At 64.7% G+C, this 16,876-nt stretch overlaps 3 protein-coding genes across 6 annotated transcripts; 1 reads left to right on the top strand and 2 right to left on the bottom strand.

The window, feature by feature from the left end:
- Positions 1-1,419: 1,419 nt before the first annotated feature.
- Positions 1,420-4,896, bottom strand: TNNC2 (troponin C2, fast skeletal type). The gene is made up of 6 exons (XM_075011427.1): positions 4,803-4,896; positions 3,143-3,197; positions 2,672-2,815; positions 2,479-2,593; positions 2,047-2,183; positions 1,420-1,741 (listed from the first exon to the last, which is right to left on the bottom strand). Exons 1-6 carry the CDS (start codon positions 4,803-4,805, stop codon positions 1,710-1,712), a joined length of 486 nt encoding a protein of 161 aa, XP_074867528.1. The 5' UTR covers positions 4,806-4,896; the 3' UTR covers positions 1,420-1,709.
- A 4,574-nt stretch (positions 4,897-9,470) lies between these two features.
- On the top strand, positions 9,471-13,047 carry SNX21 (sorting nexin family member 21). 2 transcript variants are annotated; one of them, XM_075011422.1, is made up of 3 exons: positions 9,471-10,366; positions 10,746-10,903; positions 11,305-13,047. In XM_075011422.1, exons 1-3 carry the CDS (start codon positions 10,132-10,134, stop codon positions 11,974-11,976), a joined length of 1,065 nt encoding a protein of 354 aa, XP_074867523.1. In that variant the 5' UTR covers positions 9,471-10,131; the 3' UTR covers positions 11,977-13,047. The 2 variants fall into 2 exon arrangements, with proteins under 2 accessions (XP_074867523.1, XP_074867524.1); XM_075011423.1 differs by having other exon boundaries at positions 9,475-10,354.
- Positions 13,048-13,190: 143 nt separating this feature from the next.
- ACOT8 (acyl-CoA thioesterase 8) lies at positions 13,191-16,619 on the bottom strand. Of its 3 annotated transcripts, XM_075011424.1 has the most exons (6): positions 16,314-16,523; positions 15,842-15,978; positions 14,655-14,880; positions 14,136-14,293; positions 13,459-13,650; positions 13,191-13,383 (listed from the first exon to the last, which is right to left on the bottom strand). In XM_075011424.1, the coding sequence occupies exons 1-6, from the start codon at positions 16,490-16,492 to the stop codon at positions 13,265-13,267; spliced, it is 1,011 nt and encodes a 336-aa protein (XP_074867525.1). In that variant the 5' UTR covers positions 16,493-16,523; the 3' UTR covers positions 13,191-13,264. The 3 variants fall into 3 exon arrangements, with proteins under 3 accessions (XP_074867525.1, XP_074867526.1, XP_074867527.1); XM_075011425.1 differs by lacking the exon at positions 14,655-14,880 and having other exon boundaries at positions 16,314-16,619; XM_075011426.1 differs by lacking the exon at positions 13,459-13,650 and having other exon boundaries at positions 16,314-16,524.
- Between the last annotated feature and the right edge of the window lie 257 nt (positions 16,620-16,876).

The following is a 16,876-nucleotide window of genomic DNA, read 5'->3' as shown; positions in this document are numbered from 1 at the left end:
CTTCCGCTGGCTCCAGCGGTTCTCCAAGGCAAGGGCTGAGTGGGAACGGAGGTTGTGCTGCAGCTGCTCCGTAGAGTGACCTTCCCTGGCCTTCTCTCCCTGGAGAAGCTGGACTCTCCCACGCCAGCACCGCCTCCCAGCGCCAGCCCTGTCACTGCAATGCAATGCAATGCAGCTCCCGCCGTGGGAACAGGCCTGAGCCGGCGCGGCCAGCTCCCCCGTCACGCAAATGCTGGGGCTGCTGCACCCCAGTCCTCTGAGCAGCTCCCTCACGCTCTGCTGCTGGAGCTGCTCTGGCTGACCCCCCACTGAGGCAGCTTTTCAGGGGCAGGCTCTGGGGCCCCAGGGGGCTGTGACAGGTCTAGGCAGGCTGGCTGGTGGCGCCCCTGGGCACAGCGCTGCCTGTTTTCCGTGGTTGGTTTAGCCCAAGAGGCTCTGTGCGGGGAGGGGAGTCCTGGCCTGCGAGGCTCCCGATGCTGCATCTGCCTTCGGTGGGAGCGTGGCTCGGGGGGCTGAGTGACGGCCTGAGCATGTAGTTCTGGGATGCTGCCAGTGGCACAGTGTGGGCAGCAGTGGGTGGTGAGAGGTCCAGGCCTGCCCCAGTCTGGCTGTCGCCCTCCCCGCCCTGGGGACTAGGGGACTATTTGAGGGGAGTGAGCTCTAAAGCCCCAAGCCCCACCCTGGGAACCGTCCTGCTGCAGCCTGGCCATGGCCATGTGGTGACTGGAGCAGCAGCCCTGCCTGTAAGGGAGAGCGCGGAGGCCCTGGGCTGGATCCCAGCGCTGTCTGGGGACGCCTGCTGAGAGCCCAGTGACTTAGCCTCTCAGAGTAACTGCCCCCATGTTCCCAACCTGCACCCCATGAGCCAGCCCTGCTCAGAGGGACTCCTGAGTGCCCTGCCCTGTGGCTGAGCCCCTTCGGGCTGACCCTGCAGTCTCTCCAGGGATCCCAGCTTGCAGTTTGTTCCTGGGCTCGTGGCAGCTGCTTCAGCTACCAGCCAGCTCCTCCCCTGTGGAAAATCTGAGCTCATGCCTGGCCTGCTCCCCAGTGGCCATGTGGGAAAGGCAGCCAGAGCCCTGTGTGCAGCCCTGCCCCGTGCCCAGTGGGCAGGAGCCCAGCTGCTCTGGGCCTGAGACTGAGAGTGTGGGGCAGGTGGCAGCAGCGTGGGGCAACGGCCCTGTGTGCCGGAGGTGCCAGGAGCTGCTCTGAGCTTTGGGGAGGCTGTACTGGCCATGTGGGGTGACACTGTCCCAGGCCCTGCCCCATGCCGGTGACGGGGCTGGAGGCCTGGGTGGTCCCCATAGGGAAGACACCCCTCCCCCCACACTTCGCAGCGGACTCCTCCCTGGTGCCTGCACTGGGTTCTCTGGCCCCCAGGTCTCTTCCCCGCCCCCCTCACAGACCCATCTGGAGTCCAGGTGCCAACAGGTGCAGCCCTTTGGCTCTTTAATGAGGCTTCAGTAACTATACACAGCGTTTTACAGCCGGGGGAGAGGCTCGTTCCAGCCCCATCAGGACAGTCCAGAGCCCCCTGGCCCCAGGGCACGGCCACAAGCAGCCGGCCCCAGGGAGCAGTGGAGCTGCACAGAGCGAGCGTGCCGCAGCGGGGAGACCAGGCGCTCCAGCCAGAAGCTGCTCCCAGCGCGGGCGGGTCGGGCGATGATGGAGCAGTGCTGGGAGCGGGCCTGGCTCGTGGGAATGTCCGTCCTTTACTGCACACCTTCCATCATCTTCAGGAACTCTGCAGGCACAAGCAGGTGGACACCTGGTCAGTGCTGGGGGAAGGAAGGGCTCACAGACACCCACGCCAGCTGGGCTAGCAGGTACCCTGGTTCCAGCACCCAGCTGGGCCCTGCTGGGCCGGGGGCAGACCCCACAGCTCAGCACGAAGGGTGGGAAGAGCCTTTGGGCCTTGGCAAGCTCAGCACAGGCCCTGGTGGGCTCCAGATGTGGCAGGAACAGGAGAGAGTGGCCAGCCAAGGGGCGGAGGCACAAAAGCTGCCCTGCAGCCCCAGAAAGGTTGGGCGAGGGAGCCCTGGGCCTCACCATCAAAGTCGATGCGGCCATCATTGTTCTTGTCCCCGTCCTTCATGAGCTCCTCGATCTCCTCTTCGGTCACGTTCTCCCCCGAGGATCGGAAGATCTCGCTCAGCTCCTCAGCATCGATGTAACCATCCGCGTTCCTGTGGGGAGGGCCTGAGGCTGAGCAGGGCTGGCCGGCAAGCAGGGAGCAGGGCCCACAGCGCCCCAGCAGCTGCAGCCACCAGCACAGGAACCTGGCTGCCAGCTCCACTGGCACTTGGCACACCCAGCTGCCACTGGCAGGGGCAGAGATGGGCAGCCCTGGGCTGAGATGGAGGCCGGTGCCTGTGACCACAGGTGGCCAGGGACCTCCCTGCAGCCTGGGGGCAGTGAGACTCAGAAGAGTTGGCCGGTGATGCCCCCCCACTGGTCTCTGCCCCAGCCGTGCCCACTCACTTGTCAAAGATGCGGAAGCACTCGGCCAGCTCCTCTTCCGACTTGCCCTTGGCGTCCTCTTTCATCTGGCGCACCATCATGACCAGAAACTCCTCGAAGTCGATGGTGCCACTGCCTGGGGGAAGAAGCCAGCCCTGAGCTCAGGAAGGCCAAAGCCAGTGCCACCCCCCCTCCCCCCACAGAGCCTGCTTACCATCCTCGTCCACCTCCTCAATGATGGCATCCAGCTCCTCCTTGGTGGGGCTCTGCCCCAGCATGCGCATTACGGTGCCCAGCTCCTTGGTGCTGATGTCCCCACCACCATCCGCGTCAAACATGTCAAATGCAGCCTTGAACTCTGTGGGACAGACCGTGTCAGGGGGCGCTGTCTCAGGGCCGCCTGGGGGTCCCCTGCATTTCCCTCCCACCCGTAGCCTCAGCTCTGCCCGGTGCCCATGGGCATGCCCAGCGCTGCTGGGGTTCAAGCACAGCCGAGGCAGCAAACAGGCCACTGCCCTCCCAGGCTTGGCACTGGGGCACGTGGGCCAGCTCTGCAGCCTTCCCCCCCTTCCCAGGAGGAAGCCAGTCCCAGGGAACCCCCTTGGGCCAGCAGCCTTGTCCTGTCCCTCTTGCGGGGGGCGCGGCCACTCCCTGCCCTGAGCCAGACAGGCTCCGTTCCACTCACCCGCAATCATTTCCTCGCTGAGGAAGGACCGCGCCTCTGCCTGCTGGTCTGTCGTCTGCAAGGCAACCAACCGAGCGGCTCAGCCCAGCCCCGGACCAGGCCCTGTGCTGCCAAGGCTCTCCACTTCAGGCCCAGCCCCTCTCTGAACCAGGGTGCAGGCCACGTGGGCGGGGGGGGGGGCACGCAGCCCCACAGCTGAGCATGGCCACCCCTCGCACCCAGTACAGCCCCGGAGCCTGAGCACAGAGCCCTGAAAGTGAGCGCAGCTGCACGTCCGGCGCCCTGCCACAAAGCATCTGCCACCCAGTCCCTGCCCACCATATCCAGTGGCATCCCGTGGTGAGGCGTGTGCCAGGGCAAGGCCAACGTGAGCGTGTTACGTGTGATTTACACGAACCACAGGCACTTCACCAGTGCAAAGACCATGGGGCACTGGCCTGGGAGGTCCATGGCCAACCCTGCAGGGAGGCTCCGCCTGGGCTCCCACACACCATAGCTGTGCACCTGCCCTCAGATCTTGGGGGCTGCGGGGGGGGCTGGGAGGGGGTGTGTGAACTGCCCATCATGGCCAGTAGCTGCTGCAGAAAACTGGGCACTTGCCTGCCTTGACCCACCTGCCGTCAGGCTCAGCCCCCACTACAACCCCACTTCCCACAATCCTCTGCCTTGCTGGTGCACATGTTCTCCCCACCCCAACTCCTCTCCCTCTGTGGGTCACTGCAGTTAGGGGCAGCCACCTGGGGCTGGCCATTGCCCGGTGCACCCAGTTCTCCAGGGGGCTCAGCAGCAGCTCAGGCTGGGCTGGGCCCATGACACCTGTGCGGGATGGGGGTGCTGCTTGTTCCCAGCTATTCTTAGCAGAGACTCGGCTCCTTTTAGGGGAGCAGCGGGATGCCAGGCCCGGGCCCTGCAGCTGTTGGGAATCGGATTGAGTTACTCCTTGAGGGCCAGGCCCAGGCAGCTGGCGGGAGCCTGCAGATGGGTGTCTTGTGATCGCAGCTCAGCTTACTGCCCAGCCCTGGGCTCAGCGCTGCTCCTGAATCCCAGCCAGAGCGCCGCTGCCTCGGAGTCCAAACGCAGTCTCCAGCCCCCACCCAACGACTGGGGCTGCTGCGAGGCCAGGGCTCTCCTGGGCTCCCTCTGCCAACAGAGCTGGGAGCAGCCACCTGCCCCTGCCTCTCTCAGCCTTCCTGACTCTCAGGACCTGCCCCATGCCACTCCCCGGGGTCAGCATCATTCGGGGCGAGGGGAGAACGTCAGGGTAGACTGCAACGTCGTTGCCTTGTTCTCCTGCCCCATGCACAGGACCTCGGGCCTGGGGCCCCATCCCCCTCAGGCTCCTACCACCAGCCTTAGTCCCTTCACCTGGCCAACGCACCAGTCCAGAGCCAACCTGCGCTCAGAGCTAGCACTGGCGTGCGTGCTCCAGGGGCAGCAGCTCCTCCTGAGCCCTAACCTCTGCCCTGCTGGAACCCTGGCCGGCCCCTCGCCCCTGTGCCAGTCTCTAATGGGCACAGGCCTGTGCTGGTGACCCCCACCACCCTGGGGACACACCTCCTCCTTGCACAGATGCCCTCCATGGTCCCGCCCAGCTCGGGTTGCCCGTCAGAGCGCGCCCTAGCCTCAGGCCATGCCGGGCTGCTCCCACGCAGGGGCTTACCATGCTGGCTGGTCTCCCTGCTGCACCCACAGCCCAGAATCACTGCAGCCCACAACAAACAGCCCCAGGAGTTTCCCCTCCGCCCCGGCCCCCCAATTTGTAGTGTCCTCAACCAGCTGGCTGCCTGCCAGTCCCACACCATTGGATGTCATCGGGTGCTACTCTCACAGCAGCCTATCAGCGGCCTCCCATTAGCCCTTGATTGGTAGCAGGGCCATTTTACCTAATTTAGCAAAAGCTTCATTGGCCGAGGCAGGGGATTAAGAACAGGTCAGGGAGTCAGGCAAGAAATTCAACCCCTCCAGGGAGCAGGACACTGGAGACATGGCCCCTCCCTCCCAGCACCGGCTCAGCACCTGCCATGGGCTGGCCAGGAGGAAAAGGGACCCAGCTAGAGCCAGTTGGTGTCAAGCCAGAGCTGGCCTGCCAAGGACTAGCCCATCAGAGGGGGGCCTCCCACCCACTTCCTTCAGCTGGGCAGGGAGGTTGGCATCCATACCCCTCAACCTGCCCTGGGAGAGGGAGACAGGCGGGGGGGGAGAGATGGACTGGGGGAAGGAGGTTGGCTGGGGGAGAAGGTGGACTGGGGGAGGGGATGGACAAGGGGAGGGAGGCAGGCTGGGGGAGGGGATGGACCAGGGGAAGGAGGCAGGCTGGGGGAGGGGATGGACCAGGGGAGGGAAGCAGGCTGGGGGAGGGGATGGACCAGGGAAGGGAAGCGGGCTGGGGGAGGGGATGGACCGGGGGAAGGAGGCAGGCTGGGGGAGGGGATGGACCAGGGAAGGGAAGCGGGCTGGGGGAGGGGATGGACCAGGGAAGGGAAGCGGGCTGGGGGAGGGGATGGACCGGGGGAAGGAGGCAGGCTGGGGGAGGGGATGGACCAGGGGAGGGAAGCGGGCTGGGGGAGGGGATGGACCAGGGGAAGGAGGCAGGCTGGGGGAGGGGATGGACCAGGGAAGGGAAGCGGGCTGGTGGAGGGGATGGACCAGGGGAGGGAAGCGGGCTGGTGGAGGGGATGGACCAGGGGAAGGAGGCAGGCTGGGGGAGGGGATGGACCAGGGGAAGGAGGCAGGCTGGGGGAGGGGATGGACCAGGGAAGGGAAGCGGGCTGGTGGAGGGGATGGACCAGGGGAGGGAGGCAGGCTGGGGGAGGGGATGGAATGGGGGAAGGAGGCAGGCTGGGGGAGGGGATGGACCAGGGGAAGGAGGCAGGCTGGTGGAGGGGATGGACCAGGGAAGGGAAGCGGGCTGCGGGAGGGGATGGACCATGGGAAGGAGGCAGGCTGGGGGAGGGGATGGACCAGGGAAGGGAAGCGGGCTGGGGGAGGGGATGGACCGGGGGAAGGAGGCAGGCTGGGGGAGGGGATGGACCAGGGAAGGGAAGCGGGCTGGGGGAGGGGATGGACCGGGGGAAGGAGGCAGGCTGGTGGAGGGGATGGACCAGGGGAAGGAGGCAGGCTGGTGGAGGGGATGGACCAGGGGAAGGAGGCAGGCTGGTGGAAGGGATGGACCAGGGGAAGGAGGCAGGCTGGGGGAGGGGATGGACCAGGGGAAGGAGGCAGGCTGGGGGAGGGGATGGACCAGGGGAAGGAGGCAGGCTGGGGGAGGGGATGGACCAGGGAAGGGAAGCGGGCTGGTGGAGGGGATGGACCAGGGGAGGGAGGCAGGCTGGGGGAGGGGATGGACTGGGGGAAGGAGGCAGGCTGGGGGAGGGGATGGACCAGGGAAGGGAAGCGGGCTGCGGGAGGGGATGGACCAGGGGAAGGAGGCAGGCTGGGGGAGGGGATGGACCAGGGAAGGGAAGCGGGCTGGGGGAGGGGATGGACCGGGGGAAGGAGGCAGGCTGGGGGAGGGGATGGACCAGGGAAGGGAAGCGGGCTGGGGGAGGGGATGGACCGGGGGAAGGAGGCAGGCTGGTGGAGGGGATGGACCGGGGGAAGGAGGCAGGCTGGTGGAGGGGATGGACCAGGGGAAGGAGGCAGGCTGGGGGAGGGGATGGACCAGGGGAAGGAGGCAGGCTGGGGGAGGGGATGGACCAGGGAAGGGAAGCGGGCTGGTGGAGGGGATGGACCAGGGAAGGGAAGCGGGCTGCGGGAGGGGATGGACCAGGGGAAGGAGGCAGGCTGGGGGAGGGGATGGACCAGGGAAGGGAAGCGGGCTGGGGGAGGGGATGGACCGGGGGAAGGAGGCAGGCTGGGGGAGGGGATGGACCAGGGAAGGGAAGCGGGCTGGGGGAGGGGATGGACCGGGGGAAGGAGGCAGGCTGGTGGAGGGGATGGACCAGGGGAAGGAGGCAGGCTGGTGGAGGGGATGGACCAGGGGAAGGAGGCAGGCTGGGGGAGGGGATGGACCAGGGAAGGAGGCAGGCTGGGGGAGGGGATGGACCAGGGGAAGGAGGCAGGCTGGGGGAGGGGATGGACCAGGGGAGGGAAGCGGGCTGGTGGAGGGGATGGACCAGGGGAAGGAGGCAGGCTGGGGGAGGGGATGGACCGGGGGAAGGAGGCAGGCTGGGGGAGGGGATGGACCAGGGGAGGGAGGCAGGCTGGGGGAGGGGATGGACCAGGGGAGGGAGGCAGGCTGGGGGAGGGGATGGACCAGGGGAGGGAGGCGGGCTGGGGGAGGGGATGGACCAGGGGAGGGAAGAGGGCTGCGGGAGGGGATGGACTGGGGGAGGGAAGCGGGCTGGGGGAGGGGATGGACCGGGGGAAGGAGGCAGGCTGGGGGAGGGGATGGACCAGGGGAGGGAAGCGGGCTGGGGGAGGGGATGGACCAGGGGAAGGAGGCAGGCTGGGGGAGGGGATGGACCAGGGGAGGGAAGAGGGCTGCGGGAGGGGATGGACTGGGGGAGGGAAGCTGGCTGGGGGTCTCCTGTCCTAGGCGCTGCTGTCCCAGGGCTGGCTGATTTCCCTCCCTGCCGGGATACGTGGATTGGCATGTTTACCTCTCTTCCCACATACTCTAGGAAGGCCTATGGCTACAGCTGGAGAAGGGGAGCTGAGGTTAATTCTGCCCCACCCCACACCCACTTTGCAGACAGTCCCAGTTCCAGCACCCCCTTGGCCCCTGCTCCTGCCCTGCGCCCCTGTAACCTGCCCTTTCCCCACCTGGCTCCTTCAAGCTGCCACATCCTCTGACCAGCTCCCCCTGGAAGCCTCCAGCTGGAGTGCAAGGAGACGACCAGCCTGGCTTTGCAAGCCCATGGCCTGGGAGTGGCGCAGAGACAGAGCGGGTGGGCGCAGCTCAGCTCCTATCCAGCCCAGCCTGGTAGCTGAAGGGCTGGGCGTGACAGCTGCCTGGCACCATCCTGCTGGAGCACTAGCTGCACCTGAAGGCTCTGTGTAGCGCAGGGACAGCACCCTGCACAGATGTGCCTGGGACCTGCCAGCGAAGCAGCCGGGGTCCAGTTCACTTGGGGGGAGGAAGATTCCAGGGGCCGCAGGGGCCTAGGCTTGAGTCTGGCCTTGCCCATCCACACCGCAGCTGGGCCTGGGAGCTGGGTGCAGCCTCCAGGGCAACTCAGGCTCAGAGTTTCTCCACTCCCCAGGGAACTGCATTCCCAGCCTCTGCCTTCTCCTTTGTGCAGGGCACCGCACAAGCAAGCAGACCACGCCAGCGCACGGCTCCCCAGGCACATCCCTGCACTGGCTTGCTGGGCGGGCCAGGAAGTCCTTGCAGGGCTGTGGGCGGTTTGGCAGCCTGGCCTGGAGAGCTTCATCCTGCATGGAGGGTTGGGCTCCTCTGGCACCGCTTGGTGCGCCGCTTGTTTACATGGGGATCTGGTTTCCTCTGCTGGGCCCAGGGAAGGGTGCTGGGCTTGTGACCAGAGCGCTAACCCAGGAACCCAGCCCCTCCAACCCTGGGGGCCTAGGGGAATGGCCAGAGCCAGCAGCAGCTCCCTGGTGCCCAAACTGCCCATGCCAAGCCAGGCCAGACCCTGGAGTTGATACCATGTTTGCAGCCAGGACTGAGAGGAGAGGTGGCACAAAGGGGCCCTGCTGGCTGCTAGCCAGGGGAGTGATTCAGAGGCCACTGCATGGCTGGGAACTGGCCCAGGCAGTGCCCAGGCATGTGATGCTTGTTACTCTGGCAGCAGGGTGCCCCTCCCCACCGCAGCCTCACAGCCCCCATCGCTCCTGAGAGTGGGCACAGAGCTGCCCCTGGACTCCTGCTGAGCCCCTGCTGTAGATCGGCCAGTGCCTGACACAGAAATGGCGCGAGCCCCACCAGGGCAGTGGAGCCCAGGGCTGCTTGGTTCTGTTGCAGTTGGAGGGAGAGTGTTCACCGGCCTTCTGGGGCCTGCAGTCAGCCCTGCCCCATTGCCTCTCCCTGCTAAGGGCAGAGAAGGGCTTGGACTCTTTGCAGGAGGCCAGTGGGCCCCAGGGCCCTGTCAACCCAGTGGTGCTTCTCAGCTTGGCCAGGCCAGGGCCCAGCAGGCAGGAGAGGGGATGGAGCCTGGGGTGCAGCAGCCCCGGCTCCAGCTCCAGCTCCAGCTCCAGCTCCAGCCCGACTGACGGGAGCAGCTGCGCTGGGCTGGGCGCCCTCTGGTATTAATAGGCATTCCTAAGAAAAGCTGTGAGGAGGGAGTGGGTGCAGCTCTCTAAATAAGGCTGGGAAGCAGCTGGGTCCAGGCTGGAGCTGGGATGAGTGCCCAGGCGGTGGCTGCTTCCCGGTTTGGAGAGCTGCAGAGCCCTGGGGAAAGCCAGTCACGCCCTCCCCTGGCCCCCCACGACAGGGACAGGACACAGGGGCTCCTGAAAGCCTGTGGGCCCCGAGAGTAGGGGTGTGAACCTGTCTCTACCCCGGTCCCCGGGCATGGGCCTGGCTCTGCCGGCTGTTCCTACCGACCCAGGCGTGTCCCCCAGCAGGAGCAGGGCGCCTCACGCGTGGGGGGCTCCCACAGCGCAGCTGTTGGCTGACCCCACCCTTGCGCAGAGGCAGACCTGCGCGGGCGGGTGGGGCCCCACGGTCCCGAGTGGGCACAGCCGGGGCGCCCCGGCCTGACTCCGGATTCGCCGGGCGGAGGCAGGACTTCCCGTGGGGAGCGGGATGGACCCGGATTGGCCGGGGGCCGCGGCGCGGGCTTAAATCCGGACTGGGCAGCCGGCGCCCCGGGACGGCCGATACGGCTCCCGGGCGGGGGCGGAGCCGGAGCCGCGGCAGGGAGGATCCCAGGAGGAGCCGCGGCTGAGCGGCCATCGCAGCCTGGATCGCGGCTCCGGGGCTGGGGCTCATTTCCCGGCGGGGCGGAGCGCAGCGCCCCCGCCCCACCCCGGTGCAAGCGCCTTCTCCCACGCAGCGCCCCGGCCCGGCCGCCCCGCCGAGCGAGCCCATGGCCTCCCGCCTGCTGCACCGCCTGCGGCACGCCCTGGCCCCCGCGGAGCCGGCCGCCGGCGGCGCCGAGGCCGAGGACTTCCCGGAGCGCTCCGAGCTGGAGGATGACCCCGAGGGCCTGGCCACGCGGCTCAGCGGCACCCTGAGCTTCTCCAGCAGCGAGGAGGCGGTGGCGGCGCAGAGCGAGGAGGAGGCCGCTGGCCAGGAGCCGGGGGGTGGGGGTGAGCCCGGAGGCAGGTGCAGGGCCCGGGGTGGGGTGTGCTGAGCTGGGCAGGAGGTGGTGGGGCTCTTGCAGCCGAGGCCCAGCCCTGCGTGCTCGGTGCTGTACATAGACAGCTGCGAGGAGCTTTCAGCCCCAGCGAGGGGACCAGGCCTGAGGCGAGGCAGGGAACCAAGGAGACAGTGCCAGCTGGGCTGGAGGGAGCGCTGGCGAGGGCACATGGGAGAAGGGGCCATGTCACCCACCTGATGGGGCTGGAAGGAGGGCAGGTGCCAAGGGCTGGCACGGGACTGTGCCCCACAGCCAAGCCTGCGCTGCCCACACCACTGGCGGGGAGCTCCCCGCTCCCATAAGCAGCCTGCAGCTGACTGCCTGGCTTGTCTCCGGTGCAGCTCTGAGCCCCTCTCCGGCTGAGTGCCAGGGCAGTAACCTGCTGACCCGCCAGCTGCAGGACCTCTGGAGAAGATCGCGCAAGAGCCTCATTCCCCAGAGGCTGCTCTTCGAGGTGACCAGTGCCAGCGTCGTCAGCGAGCGCTCCTCCAAATACGTGGTGAGTCTCGCTGCAGCGGCAGCAGGGGCCGGGGGGCCCTTGCTCCTCCCAGCCCAGCACACAAGCTGTGCAGGGCCCACGGGGCAGAGCGAGGGCAGGCATGGGGGGCTGGAGCTGACTCCTGTCTCTGTCTCTGTGTGCTGCACTGATGGTGTCGGCGGCTCAGACGAGCCTCAGGTAACTATTGCTGCCGGGTGCTTGGTGTTCTCCGGGCTGCTCTGCCCCAGGGAAGTCCCCTCAAGGGTCGCTGCACTGTCCCCTGCCCCTGCACGTGCCCGGGTGTGATTGTTGCGCTGCTGTCCCCAGCATGCCCCTCCCCCGCTGAGCCCCGGGGGCAGGCAGACCCAGGACAGCCCAGGCACCCCAGCTGTGGCTCCCTTGCGCCTCTGCTCTTCCCACAGCTCTACACCATCTACCTGATCTGCTCCGGGCAGTTTGACAAGGCCCCTGCTGCCCTCACCCGGCGCTACTCAGACTTCGAGAGACTGCACCGGCGCCTGCGCCACCAGTTTGGGTGCGACATGGCAGGCGTCTCCTTCCCCAGGAAGAGGCTACGCAGGAACTTCACAGCAGAGACCATTGCCAAGCGCAGCCGGGCCTTTGAGCAGCTCCTGTCCCACCTCTACTCCATCCCCAACATCCGCAGCTCCTCCGACTTCCTGGAGTTCTTCTTCCTGCGTGACCTGCAGGCAGCACAGCGCCTCACCTGCACTGGCATGTACCAGGAGGCCCTGGCCACCTGGAGCAACGCCTACCGGCTGCAGGAGAAGCTGGATGTCTGCAACTCAGGCCACTTCCTCCTCACGCTGGCTGGCCTGGTGGTTTGCCACCAGGAGCTAGATGAGCTGAGCACAGCTCATTGCTACTGTGAGCAGGCCCTGCAACTCCTGGGGGCCCAAGACACCCACCCCTTGCTGGAGCCCTTCCTTCAGGCCCATATCCACCTCTCCTGGAAGGTGGGGAAAGACAAGCGCCAGTCGGAGGCCAGGCTGCAGGGGCTGCAGGGAAATGGGGTTGCTCTGCAGCAGCAGCCTACTCTGAAGGAATTCTTGATCAAGGAGACTTTGGACTGAGTGCCTGCACCCCCAGCTCTGGGGCCATGCAGGGACTGAGCAGCTTCTCTGGAGGAAGGAGATTGTGTTGCACGTGGGCCCTGGAAGAGCAGCAGTAGTGGTAGGAGGCGTGTCTTGGGGCCAGGCCTAGCATGGCAGTAAGGAGCTGCCAGTTGGAATACGCGTGCAGTGGCTGAGCTGTCTGTAATAGCAGCAGGGAGGAGGGAAGTCTGGCACAAAGGCAGGGCCTGGGCTGGCATGGTAGGTGTTTGGAGAGGGCCTGGTCCCTGCCTCTCTTGGGAACTGGTCTCTGTACTGGAAATGTGCTGCTCAAAGCACCTCAACTAGCAGATTTCCCAGTGCTGTGCACACAGGCCCATTAGGAGAGGAAGCGGCCAGGACTAGATGGGACTGGAGCGAGGCCACGCTGACACTGAACTAAAGGGGGTTGCTGACTCCAGGCAGTCTGGGGCACTTGGTAGGCAAAGGGGCAGTGACACCCCCTTTCTCCCCCAACTGTGCTCAGCATAGACTCTCCCCAGCCCCTTATAAGGTGACTGCTCTCCAGCCTCTCAGGAGCAACTCCAGGGGCTGGGAAGACAGACCCCACACCTGTTTGTGCTTTGGCTAACACAGCAACAGTGAGTCCATCTCATGCCTCCCACCCCCAGGCCGCATCATGCCACACTACTACTGGAGTGGCTCATGTTTCCCCACGACCTCTCCAAGCTGGGCCTACGTGGGCTGCACCCAAGCCACTAGGGTGGGAGGGATTGGGCAAAACCGGGAAAGAAGTTGTAAGGGCTCTGCCACAGCTTTGTTCCCTGGCACAGCCAGCGACCCTGCAGCCCGAGCTCCCGCCCCTGGGTTCTCCTGCGATTCCCTGCAGGGGCTTCGCCCCTCCCCCAGTCTCAACGGGGACAGGCTCCTTTCTGAAGAAGTCACAGCTGTCCCATGGTGCTGGTACAGCAGGGCCTGGAGCAGAGCAGAGAAGGATTCTCAATAGGCCATGGTGGCTTTATTGGGAGGGTGGGGAGAGACTGAGGCCTAGATACTCTGTAACTAACAGTCAATAAAGCTCACATTCCTGCAGCTTGTGTGTGATTGTGTCGTCCCTCCAGCGCAGTCCCCAGTGGTCACAGGCTCTGCTGGGGCACCCAGGAACAATGGGCTCTCGCTGGCTTGAGGCTTCTCTCCACTCTGATCCTGGTCCTGCCTGTCTCCGCACAGGGACCCTGCAGTGCCAGCAGCCCAGCCTGCACCTGTCTCCTGAACAGGCTGGGGATGCAGCTGCTGCTGACTTACCCAGCTACAGTTTGCTCTCAGATAGGCACTGCTTCACTCTGATGGCTCCTTCCTGGGCACACGTAACAGCCAGGACTCCATCCCTGCGCCACAGCCGCCCCTGCACCAGCCCTCGGCACCCGCCTGTACAGGAGAGAGAAAGTACCTGTTACCTGTGGCCAGCAGCTCCCCAGCACCTGCAGCAGAGGGAGGACTTACCGGCCCAGGGGCTCTCGCACTCATACAGCATCCAGTGGTCAGCTCGGAAGGGAGCATGGAACCACATGGAGTGGTCAAGGGACACCATGAACTTGACAGGATGCTGCCTATGCGGGAGCAGGGCTGTACCCAGGAAGGCGTAGTCAGAGATGTAGGCTGCCACGCAGCAGTGCAGCTTCATATCGCACTCCCCTGCAAGCAACCAGACCCCCTGGCTTAGAGTTCAGAGGTGCAGCATCTGAGCCAAGCCCTATTGTGCATGCTCCAGCCTCACAGAGGGGTGCTTGGGGACCTGTCTGTGGTACTGCTGAGGGCTCAGCTCCTGCCAGGAGGTTGTGGGGCAGGTCACCTCCCAAGCTGCACTCCACCTGGCCACTGAGCAGAACGCTGAATGAGCAAAGATCTGCAAAAGGGGAGTCCCTGCTGCAGCCTGAATTCTTAGCCTGCTGTGGGGAGGGAGGGAGGCAGGCAGTGGAGCTGTGTACCCATTTGCACCCACACTCCATCACAGGCTAAGGTGTGAATGTGACTGTATCAGAGCACCACAGCCTGTTCCTTTGCACCAGGCTTCCCTGTACAGGGCAGCCCTTCAACTTGGGGGTGTGGCCAGAGGACCTCAGGCATCCCCCAACAGCACACACTGGAAGCAGTTACCCTGGCCATGGCACAGGACTCACCTATGTAACCTTGTGCCCGCACCCAGAACATCTGCTTGGGCTCCTGAGTACGCTGGCAGAGTATCTTGGGCAGGTTCACAGGCTTGATCTCAATAGGTACCTCCTGGGCCAGAATCTTGTTGAGTCCCAGCTTATATTTCTCTGCCAAGCTGGGATCCCTTTAGAAAACAAACACCATGACAGTAGTGCTGGGTTCCCAGCAAGGGCTGCTGGAGTGATGTCAGGGCTACAAGGCCAGCCCTAGGAAGGCTGCTTTGGTGGGGAATCCCCACGTCGGGTCAACTCACAGCACCAGTGGAGCTGCTTTGGCAGAACTCTCAGGGAGCTGCCTGTTGCCAGAATCACACTGTTGCTCTCCTCTGCTGATGTTGCATTATTTACTCAAGGTGGGTTTCCTCCCTTTGGGCTGAGTCTCCTTAACAGGCTAAGAGAGGTGCCCTGCCTCGCCCCAGTGACCTCCCCAGCGCACACACAAATGAGGACAGAAACTGCTGTTCTGCTTCCTCTCCATTCACTCACTGCAGGTATTTCTGAATTACTTCCTCATGTGTCAGCAGCTCCTCTGGAGGTGGCACAGTGGGCATGGTGAACTGGTGCTGCACAGGGCTCTCCTGGGTCTGCTGGAAGGAGGCCTGGCAGATGAGGATTGGTTTCCCATGCTGAATGGCCTTCACTGAACGCACAGAGAAGCTCTTCCCTGTGCGTGTGCGCTCCACCTGGTATAGGACCGGCACCGTGGGGTCCCCTGGAAGAGGGAAAGGCCACGTGAAGCAGCATCTCACTGCTGGCTACCCAAGCTCAGCACCAAGCACCTTAATGCTACTGGCTGATGTTGAGAGGGACCCTATGCGTGGCCCCCAACATCTGCATTAAGATCACGGCTCAAAGCCAGAGCTGCTTTGGAAGTTACCAGACAGACATGGCTTCAGGTGAGTTTCCTACTCACGGATCCCACAGAGAGGAACAGTTTACTAAGGCATATCTATGAGGACTCTCTACTTTAGAGGACTCTGCTTTAGGCTCGCGGTCCCTGGAGGGAACTGGCTGTCCTGGGTGACAAGTATACAGACCAATGCACCAATTCCTACTACCTCTGAACTCAGTCGCTTTACCCATTTTACAGCAGTGTAAAACAAGGCAGGGAATGTGAAATCCCAAACCCAGCACAGGGAGGTGCTGGTCCTCCATCCAGTAAAGGGCCCCACAGCCACATGGGTGCCAAGTGGCATGCCTCACACCTCAGCTTACTCTGGAGGGACGCTCCCTCCATGTACCTCAGCAGCAGCTGGACTCTGCACCCTGACGGGAACACCCATGGATATCCACCAGCTCTTAACTTCAACATCCTCCCCACCACACTCCAGAGACTCCAGGTGAAGTGTTCAGCTGGAGCATCCTTGGAAGATTTACCAGCCAACCTTCTATTCTCTATCTGTTTTTATACAGCATGGTCACTAGTGTAGCTGAGCACGTCCCAGTCCAGCACGCAATGAGCTGACTACCATGTTATGTGGTGATAAGGTCTCTCACCCCCTGCTGCCCCCCAGGAGAAGTGTCCTGTTTCTGGCTAGCTATCTACTGCACTACCTATTGTCACTACTTCTGCTATAACAGGGAAGTCAGCATTGAAAAAACGCGCTGTGCACTTGGGACCAGCACCAACCCCCAGCGGGAGGGTGGTTTGGCTTCCCTGAGGTCAGGTTTACCTGCGCGCACAAAGTAGCAGTGCAGGGAGTGGACATGGACGTCCTCGCTCACAGCCTGAGCAGCTGCCACCAAAGCCTGCCCCACTATCTGCCCTCCGAAGAGCCTCCGTGTGACAGGGACCCAGTAGTGCCTCCCTCTGCAGGGAGAGGGAGCAGGAACAAGAGAAAGGTGAGGCCGCGGCGCTCCTCGCGGGCTGGGCTGTTCCGCGGTCGCCGACCTGCGCTTTGCTCTGCTCGTGCCGGTGCCCCGCGGGCGGGACGGGACCCGGCCCCTCGCTAACCAGCTACGTGCCAGCGCGCGGCGCGGCGCGGCTCCAGGAGGGCGAGGCCGGGCGGGGCAGTGGGTGAGAGCCAGGCGGTCGCCTCCGCCGCGAGGCGCAGCGCGGGGCCGGGGGGTGGCGCTGCCGGACGCCTTCCCCGAGGGCCGGGCCGGGGCGCAGGGGGGCCCAGCGGCGCGGCCCGGGCCCGGCACCTGAACAGATCCAGGTCCAGGGGCTCCAGGCTGAGGACGCTGGTGACCAGGACGCTGCGCAGGTCGCCGGGGCGCGCCGGCTCCTTCCTCTCCCCGCTGCCGGGCGGCTCGGCTCCGGCTCCGGCTCCGGCCCCCGCCCCGGCATCGCACGAGCCACCCGCGCGCCTGGAGGCCGCCATCTTTCTTGTCAAGAGACACGAGATCTACCCGGAAACCACCATCTGACAAGCGGAAACGGCTGCTGCAGGCGGTACCTTGGACATACCGGGATTGGCTACAAGACCTGCCCATCGCCCTGCCCATCCGGTATCTTTTTGAAGAAGTGGGAAGTACCCGCCTAAGATGTGGGGGCGGGACAGGCGAGCTTACAGGGCTATTTTCTTGTCAGTCTCTAGTCATGTGATGTCCGAGCTCTGTGTTGATTAGTAAGGTTGCTGTCAATCTAGGATCATGGCCGCTGATTGGTCGATTACTTGAGGAGGGCGGTGGCTATGGCTGGGTTAATATGAGCTGAGCTGGCTCGCGTAGCGTCTCCATCTTATCCTTAGCTGTAGGAGCGGGTG

Source organism: Carettochelys insculpta, chromosome 17, assembly GCF_033958435.1.
Source record: "Carettochelys insculpta isolate YL-2023 chromosome 17, ASM3395843v1, whole genome shotgun sequence".
Taxonomy (NCBI): Eukaryota; Metazoa; Chordata; order Testudines; family Carettochelyidae; genus Carettochelys; species Carettochelys insculpta.
This window is presented reverse-complemented; position numbering and strand designations above follow the sequence as displayed.

Excerpts from the sequence above, each read along its gene's own strand:
- SNX21 (XM_075011422.1), top strand. The coding sequence starts at position 10,132 with ATGGCCTCCCGCCTGCTGCACCGCCTGCGGCACGCCCTGGCCCCCGCG. Across the intron at positions 10,367-10,745 it reads GGGTGGGGGTGAGCCCGGAG|CTCTGAGCCCCTCTCCGGCT; the intron begins GCAGGTGCAGGG and ends TCTCCGGTGCAG. Across the intron at positions 10,904-11,304 it reads AGCGCTCCTCCAAATACGTG|CTCTACACCATCTACCTGAT; the intron begins GTGAGTCTCGCT and ends CTCTTCCCACAG.
- TNNC2 (XM_075011427.1), bottom strand. Across the intron at positions 2,816-3,142 it reads CAGCGAGGAAATGATTGCGG|AGTTCAAGGCTGCATTTGAC; the intron begins GTGAGTGGAACG and ends TCTGTCCCACAG. Across the intron at positions 1,742-2,046 it reads TGGCCGCATCGACTTTGATG|AGTTCCTGAAGATGATGGAA; the intron begins GTGAGGCCCAGG and ends TTGTGCCTGCAG.
- ACOT8 (XM_075011424.1), bottom strand. The coding sequence starts at position 16,492 with ATGGCGGCCTCCAGGCGCGCGGGTGGCTCGTGCGATGCCGGGGCGGGG. Across the intron at positions 14,294-14,654 it reads GTAATTCAGAAATACCTGCA|GGATCCCAGCTTGGCAGAGA; the intron begins GTGAGTGAATGG and ends TGTTTTCTAAAG. Across the intron at positions 13,651-14,135 it reads GCGGGCACAAGGTTACATAG|GGGAGTGCGATATGAAGCTG; the intron begins GTGAGTCCTGTG and ends GGTTGCTTGCAG.